The sequence below is a fragment of the Quercus lobata genome, chromosome 2, assembly GCF_001633185.2.
Source record: "Quercus lobata isolate SW786 chromosome 2, ValleyOak3.0 Primary Assembly, whole genome shotgun sequence".
Classification (NCBI taxonomy): domain Eukaryota; kingdom Viridiplantae; phylum Streptophyta; class Magnoliopsida; order Fagales; family Fagaceae; genus Quercus; species Quercus lobata.
Window position 1 is genome coordinate 36,725,219 of NC_044905.1, and position 10,939 is coordinate 36,736,157.

Here is a 10,939-nt window from a genome sequence, read left to right on the forward strand (position 1 = left end):
GTGTGTGTGTGTGTGTGTGTAAATATAGGAACAATCTCACAGTGCTATAGAATCACGCTGCAAAAGCGTTGTCCTTAAAGGTCAATGCGACTAATTCTCTTAGCCAAACAACCCCCCCAAGATTAGAGTACTATAGCATCAACCTTCAAGATGGACGCACTATCACTCACGAAGGTTCAAGAATAATCTTCTAATATTGCATTTCCTTAATACAATTAAAATTGTAGAAAAATATGTGGGAGAGTAAGAGATTAGAAATGGTGTATTTGGAAATGTAGAGCAATAGAAAATGCCTTTTAGGAATAGTGTAATGATAGGTATTATATAGGCTATTTATGACAATAATGGTTTATAGTTATTGATTACTAATAACCCATGAAATCCCAACGGCTATATAATCTATATAATTCATTATCGCCTAACGGTTATTTTACTTATAAATCCCCAACAGCTAGAAAATAAATAATAATAAAAGTGTTTGGAACACACATCCACACTAACAACAACTTCCCAATCCGGTAACCTAGCCTTCGAACTTAGATCAAAGGTTAGTAGATTAGACTTATCCTTGTAATCTTCTCTTTCTAGACTGTAAGTAGGAATCAAAAGATTGTGCTTTTGTTTTAGATTGTATCTAGGACCAAAACAATGTAAATTTTTGTTATCATCAAAGATATGTACTTTCTATCGAATAATCAACAACAATGGTGTATTTTTTCAATTATTTTAGTTTCTTATTTTCTTTATTAAAATAATTGGAAACTCTATTATAAAACTCTTGATTTAGGAGGAATAATAATAACAGTAGAACCTCTCCATTGTCTCTTGAGAGGCAATTATAAGAGTCCACCCCATTCGTGTGGGAAAGTGCCAAAGACCACTGAAAAGGTTTTGGGAGGCGCGATCTTTCACACATTTCACATTACCCTAGATTAAAAGGATGGTGTGGTAGGTTGGATTGATAAATCGCTTAGTTTGACCACAACCTCAAATGGAAAGACATTTTTATTACCTCCATGTTTTATGCCATAAAACCTCTATTTGGGGATAACTTTGGAATTAAAGGGAAGATATTGGGTGAAACCAAGTCCCAGAAATCTCAAAATAATCCCTTTTCCATTTGCAACATAAATAACGATATCTCCAACCCTTAAAAGTTATTGACATATTCTCAGTTTTTAAGGCACTTTTCCTTCAATCATGTCTTCTCTCTCTCTCTCTCTCTTGAAGGTGTTCACAGATCAAGTCTAACCCATGATCGACTGTATTATTAGTTGGGATTCATTATTTATTATTTTTCATAACCACTACCTAAAGTTTGTAATGTTGTTTTTTCTTAGGTCATTCGCTATATAATATATATATATATATATATATATATTTTTTTTTTTAATTTTCTTGGAGAGACTTTGTTCCCTCTATACTCCTTTATATTTATTTATATATTGTAATAAAATTCTGTCTAATTTTATTTTTAGGCAAACCACACTTTTCTATCTTAAGCTATTATCTAGATTTCACTTAACCCTATGAACTATTGAAATGAGTGATTTAACTCCTAAAGTTATAATTCTATTTTAACGTCCTAGAAATCTCATAATAATCCCTTCTCTATCTTTAACATAAATAATGGTAACCAGCCCTTAAAGGTACGGACATATTCTTAGTTTTTTAAGGCACTTTTCCCCTCGTCATGTTTTTTTTTTTGTTTTTTCTTGAATGTGTTCACGGACCGAGTTACGAAGGTTAAGTGTAATCGGGGTTATAATTAATAAGGGTCCATCACGTTTCAATACTTTATGCTTTATGAGATTAAGTGTAATCAAGTCATTATTTAGGATGAAAAAATTGTAACTTACCTTTCATTTTTAAGACTGGAATTGGGTCATAATTTAGGTTTTGTTTGGGAGTTCATAAGGAAATAGAATGGAACAGAATGGAATGAAATGATTATAAGAGAATGAAAAAGAATGGAATGGAATAGAATGTATTTAAACAAGGGAAAAGAATGAAAAAGAACATAATGTAATGGAATTAAGTAACCTTGATTGGATGTTTTAAAATAAAGGAATGGAAATGAATGGAATGTAAGTAATTTTGTTTGGAAGTAACATAGAGGGTTCGTTTGGGAGTTCATAAAGGAATGAAATTGAATGATCATAAGGGAATGAAAAGGAATAGAATGTATTTAAGTAAGAGAAAAGAATGAGAAAGAATGAAATGAAATTCAAGTAACTTTTATTTATTTATTTGTGGAATTAAAGTAACTTTGATTAGATGTTTTAAAATAAAGGAATGGAAATGAATGAAATGTAAGTAATCTTTTTTGGGAGTAATATAGAGGGAATGAAATGAAATCATATTATGACAATATTACTATTAGACTCCTATTTCAAAATAAAAGTTTGAATATATAAGGATATTTTGGGAGTTTTTGTAAAAAATTCATTAAATTTAATTTCATTCCCTCCCATTCCTCCCAATTTCGAGGGAATGAAAAATTGAGGTTTTAAGAGAATAGATTGGAATGAGCATTTCCTCTTACCGATTGTATTTCCTCCTACTTAAACTCCCAAATAAGAGAATAAACTTTTCATTCTCTCCATTAAAACTCCCAAATAAAGAAAGGGAAGAATATTCTAAAATTATTTTTTTCATTCATTTCCATTTCATTCTATTCTCTTCTCCCAAACGAGGTCAGAAGGAATGGAATAAAATCATTTTATGACAATATTACTATTAGACTTCTTTTTTAAAATAAAATGTTAAATATATAGGGCTATTTTGGGAGTTTTAATAAAAAATTCATTAAATATAATTCTATTAACTCTCATTCCTTCTAATTTTAGGGGAATAAAAATTTGAGATCTTAAGAGAATAGAGAGAAATGAGTATTCCCTCTTACTTATTACATTCCCTCCCACTTAAATTTTCAAACAAGATAATGAACTCTCCATTTCTTCTATTAAACCTCTCAAATAAGGAAATAGAAGAATACTATAAAATTATTCTTTTCATTCTATTCCAATCCCTCCTCCCAAACGAGGACTTAGAATGAAAAAAATTGTAATTTGCCAATCATTTTTAAAATGGAGGCTCTATATCTATTCACATTTCACCAAGCAACTCACCACAAATCTCTTCGCGGCGCCTAGAGCCGAATAGAAGCATCCAGAACACATTTAGACCGCACTTAAAACTTAAAAATGAGATTAAAAAAAAATTAAAACTAATTAATTAATTAAAACTAAAATCACTCTAAAACCCTTTATATATACCGCACATCATTCCTACGTTTTCTTCTATTCCGCATTTTCGCTGTTTCTCTCACTCTCTCTCTCTCGCTGTTTGTCTCTTCGTGTGTCACTGTAACCTTAAAGCCGTTAAGATGAGGTATGTTTCTTCACGCTCTATGCAATCGTTTAATCTGTAGCATTTTTATTCATCATTTTTTTTTAAATAAATATATTAAGGTTATAGAAACCCTAAGCTTCGATGTTTCCTAGGTTGTTTGTGTTTCTGTTTGGTTACTGAGAAAGAAAAGCTTGAACAATTTTTAAGTTTAGGTTTACCTTTTTTTTTTAAAAAAAAAAAAATTGACAGTTGACTGAGCTAAACTGCTAAACCAGGTGGTTGTAGACTTGTACTAGGCTCCCTTGGATTTTTATTTTTGGTTTATCTTATTTGGGAAAACAAACAGAAGTTAGGGTTTGAGTTAAGTTGATTGATTAGGGAATGGTTTCATTTTCTATCACTATTTTTATTACTGAGAAAATGAATGGCAATGAAAACCAAACGAGTTTCTGAGTTTTGTGTTGTTTTCTAGGATTTTTGTATGGCATGTATATATATATATATATATATATATATTCTCGGAAACCAAACGGAGGGTTAGGGTTTAAGATTGTTTTATAAGCTCAGGGTAGGTTCCCTCTGTGTGTGTGTGTGGGGGTCCTACAGTTGTGGGGGACTAAAGACTGAGAGGGATAATATATATATCTGATACACAAGATATCTTCTCGTGCTAGGTTCCATAATTGAATTTATTGCATGATGAGCGCACGTTTGAAATGCGTTTGTTTTCTTCTCATTGATTTGTTGTATGCAGAAGTTACTGTAAATTACTGCATTGATGCTTAGAATTATGATATTGCTTTTGTTCTAAATTAATTTTTTAGTGTTGTTATATTTGATTGTAAATTTTAATTAGAAGGTAGTGTGGTTGTTTGGTTTTTTTTTATTCAGCTAAATGCTAAGGATTGAACAGAGCGTGGATCACCCAATCCTTGTGATGATTTTATGAACAACAAGCTTTATAGTTTGGCATTGTTCTATTATCTGTGTTAATTGACTTGTTTATGTTGGAAGTGTTGATTCTAATGGTAAAAATCATTTTAATAAATTGGACTCTGTTATGTTTTAAATTTTTTGGTCAAAATACAATGTTACTCCCCAAACTTTAGCCCATGAGTGATTTTAGTTCCTGAAGTTTAAAGTGCTTGTTATTAGTTCCTAACAAACTTAAATTGATCACTTTTAGTCCCTATGGAGTGATAAATTGTCAGTTTTTAGTTTGATTACATCAACTAAGGGACTAAAATTGATCATTTAAATTTCTGGAACCAGTAATATATTTAAGCCAAAAAAATTTGAGAGTAAAATCTCATCATGGCATGAGAGCTAATATGACCTATCTATAGATTTAAGAAAAAGAAAGGGGCAATAGTTTAGAACTAATATTTCATTAAGCTTACACCTTGCTCTTTCTGTCTTGTTGTTGCTTTTAAGTGTTTTGATATGTCAGCTAGAATTTGATAAAAAGATATTGGAATTTTTTTCTCTTTCTTTGACCTCTTCTTCGTTCACAATACAATACTTCTGATTCCACAACCATCAGTATAGTCAAGGTGTTCTGATTTGTAGTGATTGGTGAAACTAGGTTATGTGTGCTTGTATCTACAACAGATGAAAGGAAATGGAATTGCTAACTGACAAGTCTATGCAAAGATTGTATATTCAAGAACATGGTGACTGCAGAGTTGAAGTATGTTTAGAATGGCAGATGTTGAAGACTAGACTAATTGTGTCTGTATAATAAATGAGTTTTTCTATAAAACTCTTTCTTGTCCTAACTTCTTTTCAATTTCCAAATTTCAGTCGTCATCCTACCGTGAAATGGGCCCAGAGTTCTGATAAGCTTTTCATTACGATTGACTTGCCGGATGCCCAGGATGTGAAGCTTAAACTGGAGCCTGAAGGAAAATTTTTCTTCTCTGCTACCACTGGAGCAGAAAAGATACCTTATGAAGTTGACATAGATCTGTATGATAAAGTTGATGTAAATGTATGACACAAATCATAATAATCTCTCCTTTTTATTGTTACATCCTTTTGAACAACATTTGTATTAACATGACATTCTGCAGGAGAGCAAGGCTAGCATTGGCTTGAGAAATATCTGCTACCTTGTGAAAAAGGCCGAGAACAGGTGGTGGAGCAGATTGTTGAAGCAGGAAGGAAAACCTCCTGTTTTTTTGAAAGTTGATTGGGATAAATGGGTTGATGAAGATGAGGAGGAGCCAGAAAATAAATGTGAGTCTCTTTTTGTTACTTTATGGTTTGTTGTTCATACCGTTGATTTTTATTTTATTTTTTCCCTTGGCTATTATAATTGATTTGTTACTCTAAATTGTCATCTTGTTTTCCAGTGGGATCTGATACGGACTTTGGCGACTTCGATTTTTCAGTAAGTCCTGATATTATCACTTAAATATTGTTTCATTGTATTTATGTAGTTAGTTATGCATTCTACTTGTGCCATTTTATTTCAGAACCTGAACATGGGTGGTGGTCAAGGCTTCAACACTGACGCTTCAGGCAAGGATGATGGTAAGTTTAATAATCCAGGCATATACAGTAATCCTCTCCTGCAGAATTTCTCTGTTGGAACTGGATTTGAATTTTGATCTCCTTTGTTCAAGTAAAAATGATCTCAAGTGTCTTCTATTACCTGCAGAAATTGATGATGATAGTGACACGGAGGAGGAACCATCTGCTGGTGGTGAGCCTCATGCAGAAGATTCTCATGGTGTTGAAACTGGTGGCAAGCCTGATGCAAGAGCTTGAATCTCTGTTTGATGTGTTTTGCACGGCTAAGCTGATGTTTTGTCACGCAATTTAATGCTTTAACTAACATACAAATAGTGAATGTTTTACTTCACATATCTTGCCTTTTTACCTTTTGCCTGGGTGGGGAGGGGGTATGTTAATTTTGAGCTCTTGGTGTTGGCAAGCTTTAAATTTCTACTCTCGTAGTGTATGTATTCAAGCATGAGTTATCGGGCTTTGGTGTTTTCATAATTTCTGTTTGTTTACCATCTTATTTTCATCTTAAAAGGGTGTTTGGTGTGGATTTCATTAGAGTTTTAGTACAAATTTAATTCGAATTAACATTTTGTAAGTATTTATCTTGAAATTTAATTTTCACACATAATTAAAAAAATTAGTTTATAAAACTATTTAAATGACTCAGTAAACCTGAAAATTTAATTGTTGACGTCTTAGAAAGATAACAAGTTAATAAAGGAAGGATTGAACGTTAAAATGAAGTCAGAACTGAACAAAATATGAAAACTATTTTTGCAAGGAATATTGCATCTTCTAGATGATTATCTTTTCAAGTATCGTTATACTATGGGCCTATTTGAGATACGTTTATTTTAGGGGTGGCAAAATAAGCCCAAATTCAATTGTCCGTTCAAATCCACCCAATTATTAGTTGGGTTAAATGGACATCAATTCAATTAGACCTAATAATAATTGGGTTTTAACTAAAAACTCATTAAACCCCATTTAACCTAATAACAATAAACCCAAACTCAACTCAGCCCTTCCCACCCAAAAAAAAAAACCCCAGCCCTCACCTCAAATGTTTCAGGGTTAGGTTTTCATTTTCCCCCTTATTTTCTCGGCCTCCAATCACGTTTCAAGGTTAGGATTTCATTTTCCCCCTCAATTTCTCGACCTCCAATCACTCATCTGTAAGCTTTGAATATCGGATTTGGACCTTTTGGTTCGACAACCAGTCCAAACCCAAACAAGGTGCGACGTGCGGCAGATCAAGTGCTGGTGGCCAAGCTTCATGCAACCAAACCTCAGCCGTTGCCAACGACCACCACAAGCCACAGAAGGTTGGCTCTCTATCTCTCTAATCTCACAGGTTTCTCTCTCAAGCTCAGCCATGTCGGAATCTCACTGGTACGACCACCGTACACAGCAGCACAAGTCAATGGAGTCTTCATCACTGATGGCCGTCGATCTCTCTCTCTTTTTATTTTATCCTTTGGTTGATTTGGTGATTAGGTTATGAAAGCTTGAGAATTTCATTTGGGTTTGGGAAATGAGGGCTTGTAGATTTGTGGGTTTTGATATGTGCCCTGTTGAAATTGTTTATGTATTTTCGAATGAGTTTCTAATATGAGTTGTAATTTTTTTAGTGTTTGTTTGGATAGAAAATCTTGATTTCTTGAGAAAATTTTGAATGCCCAAAATATTGTATTTTAAGTATTTTGGTTGTTGGTTTTGCTCATTAATTATTGTGTTGAGTTTCTTGGGAAAATTTTATGTTTGGTTACCCAAAAAATGTTGGGATTTTTGAAGATTTTAGAGTAGTCATTTTCACTTTAGTGGCATTTGGGTAATTTTGATAATTGGGTAATTGGGTGGGTTGGGGTTTACCCATAATAATTGGGTTGGGTTGGATTTGGGTTAGAAGCAATTAGTTAAAAAGTTTTTAAATGGGTAAATGAGTTTTAATGTTTTATATGCCCAACCCAATTATGCTCACCCCAAACCCACTCATTTGCCACCCCTAGTTTATTTTGTTGAAACTGAAATCTTTTTGCTTAAAGTATTATAGATAAAGATAAAAGTTAGCTGAAATAGTATAATGAGATTTATGAATAGTATAAAAAATGTAGTGAGGTCTATTAATAGTAACAAAAATAAGTTAAATAGTAAAATAAATTGACAAAATTAATCATTTCAATTAGACACTATATACTTTCAACTCAAGTTCTACTTCTATAGATAATGAAAAGAAAAAAAAAATTTATTGAAATGGGTGAAGAGTTATAAATTTGTCTCATGGGATTCTGTTGACGAGGACTTTACCACGGCCTGGGAATGTTTGGGGAGTCCAACCTAGTTCTAATGTTGTGTTTGGTTAGGGTTTTGGAAGATGGAAAAAGGGGAGTTAAATGTGATTTTTTTATTATTTATTAGGTTGAAAAGGAAGAGGAAAAAAAAGAAAAAGAAAAAGAAAAAAAAAGGTGGTTGGAGTCATCATATTTTTATTTTAAAAAAAAAAAAAAAAACTAGCATTAATTAAAAAAGAGGGTACTTCAACTGCAATACAACTACCAAGGAATGGAGGAAACTCTTCCATCCAGACCTGTGTACAATCAACGGTACAGCATTCTACCATGAAAGTTTAAAATGCTATAAATCGTAGAGTTAATTGCTCACCGCGATGTAGGTTACCATTGGATCTTCTCTTTGAGTTGACCCTATCACAGTTTTGCCATAAATCCTTCGACATACGTTCTTTTGTGACTCTTATCACATTCTAACATATGAAAAAAAAAAAAAAAAATTATAATTGCCATAAAATTGTGAAGTAGCTTAATGTGACATGAGTTACGATGGGATGCAACAAAGTTATGGTCATGTTTTGCCTTCTTGGTGTTTCCCAAATGCTATGATTTAATGCTATAAAATCATTGAGTTAAAGTGACATAAGTTATCATTGAACTTGATAAAGTTATTATCATTTGTGACCATGTTAGTGTCTGTTCAAAATGGTTACAAAATTAAAAAAATTGAAAAAGAAAATGTTAGGATGCAACATAGCGCAGTAACGGATTTGACAAACACAATTATACCATTTGAAAAACAAAAATAGAGCTGCCATCAAAATTGTGAAGTATTGCTTAATATAGCAGAAATTTCCATTGAATGTGACAAAGTCATTGTTATATGTTATTCTATTATTGCTTGCCAAAAAAAAAAAAAAAAAAGGCTCCTCAAGGGATATGGCTAAGCCTACCATTAGATTTGACGTACCTATCTTATATCATCAGGGGTGGAGTCAAGATTTTTTGTTTGGAAAGCCAATTTGCAGTATGAATATATTAGTTAAGAGTCAAAACAAATTATCACACATGCCTAAACATATACACATATAAACCTTAATATTTTAATATTAGAGTAGATCATAATTTATAAATATATTGATGTATATTCAAGAGATAATTTTTAGGAGAATTTAACATTTTTTAAACTCCAATGAGTATACAAAAGTTGTATAGTTTGATATTAGACATGTGCAAAAAAATGAAATTGAGAAAACAAAAACTACCTTATCTTTATAACTACTAGATCAATTAACAAATTATATTTTTTTTAGGAGTATCATTAGACTAACTCAAATATTTGAGGGAAACTCCTATTTTTGTACCTAAATCTTAAATTAAAAAAAAAAAATTATACAGAAAATAAAAGAAAATTTTAAAATTTGGGGGCATGGCTATAGCTCTGCCACTGTATGTCGCCATGTCATAGTCTCATATTTAAAAGTAAAAAATAAATAAATAGTAGAAAAAAAGTTGAGATGTTGCTCAATAAGAAGTGAGTTACTGGTAGATATTATTGTCATGTGTGACATTTTTACATGACATTATTATCAAGTAATTACGTGACATTGTTACTGTGATTTGGTATACTTGTTATTCTTCAAAGTGATTAAAGGTAAAAGTAATCATTGTATGGCTGCGTAAAAAATGCTTATTCATGTGTAATACAGAAGAACCTTGATCAAAGTATATTTAATTTGGATTAGAAAATTAATGCTTTTCCTATGTAGGCTTTTTTTTTTTTTTTTTTTTTTTTTTTTTTTTTTTCCTTTTATGAATTATTCATGAAAAATCTCGTTTTATCTTCAAACACATTGAAAATGACGAATTTCATAATTAAAAAAAAAAAAAAAAAATTAGGGCCATAATTATTTTGCCGGGAAAAGATAGCCTAAGGGAAAGATTACATAGCTAATATGCTACGCTGTATTAAACACTAACATGTTCAGTTCGTCTACCTCATTGCATGAAGTAAAATGATACATATTGCATGAGGGAAAGATTACATAACTGCGTGTAAAATGAGGGGGCGGGACCTTTAAACCAAATCCAGAATGTAGCAAGTACTTTGACGTGAACAGATGAATGCTAATACATATGAAGTTGTTAGATATAATGACTCTTACATCAGCAATGAATTTAATTTTAAACAGTATATGTGCAAAGAACCAAGATTGTGCACTTCCTCGTTAAAAATAAACATCTATTTGATCCAAGTCTCTTTTCAATAACAAAATTGAAATTTACCTCCTTCAAAGAAAAGGGAAAAACAATGCAATGCTATTAACTTCACCTAAATTTTAGGAATTGTCTTAGAAACTTCACTTCCAAGAACTCAAGAACAACTGCATACCTTTCGATTGTGTTTGCTAGGGTTTATAGAGCTGAAGCATCAATGTAAGCAAATGGAAATGGAAAAGCATGTAAAAACTTACAAGACTAGCACAAAATTCTGCATGACTTACATAATGGGTTGTTAAAACACATGCTGGCTATTCTCTATTTCTATATAAATTGGAGTTACATCTGACACTTTTAACTTGTAGGAGACAACTTTAAACAAACAAAAAAAAATGTAAGAAATCTTATCTAGTTCTGAAGCTTTTGTTCCCCAAATCTCTATTTGAGTGGGTGAACGCTTCTGGTCTTATTCTTGGTCCAATATGCATGAGATGCTAGCCTTTAATCAATAAAATTTTAATAATAATAATAATAATAAAAATAAAAAGAGCTTTGTAATCAAATAA

At 31.8% G+C, this 10,939-nt stretch overlaps 1 protein-coding gene across 2 annotated transcripts; it reads left to right on the forward strand.

Moving 5' to 3' along the window:
- The first annotated feature begins 3,207 nt into the window (after positions 1-3,207).
- LOC115975483 (co-chaperone protein p23-1-like) lies at positions 3,208-6,420 on the forward strand. Of its 2 annotated transcripts, XM_031096267.1 has the most exons (7): positions 3,293-3,393; positions 4,940-5,044; positions 5,158-5,344; positions 5,427-5,592; positions 5,709-5,746; positions 5,832-5,889; positions 6,017-6,420. In XM_031096267.1, the coding sequence occupies exons 2-7, from the start codon at positions 5,025-5,027 to the stop codon at positions 6,124-6,126; spliced, it is 579 nt and encodes a 192-aa protein (XP_030952127.1). In that variant the 5' UTR covers positions 3,293-3,393; positions 4,940-5,024; the 3' UTR covers positions 6,127-6,420. The 2 variants fall into 2 exon arrangements, with proteins under 2 accessions (XP_030952128.1, XP_030952127.1); XM_031096268.1 differs by lacking the exon at positions 4,940-5,044 and having other exon boundaries at positions 3,208-3,393.
- The last annotated feature ends 4,519 nt before the right edge of the window (positions 6,421-10,939 follow it).

Bases quoted from the DNA above. Each gene is read 5' to 3' on its own strand.
- LOC115975483 (XM_031096267.1), top strand. From the start codon at position 5,025: ATGGTGACTGCAGAGTTGAA. The intron at 5,747-5,831 runs GTAAGTCCTGAT...ATTTTATTTCAG, and splicing joins TTGGCGACTTCGATTTTTCA to AACCTGAACATGGGTGGTGG. The intron at 5,890-6,016 runs GTAAGTTTAATA...TATTACCTGCAG, and splicing joins CGCTTCAGGCAAGGATGATG to AAATTGATGATGATAGTGAC.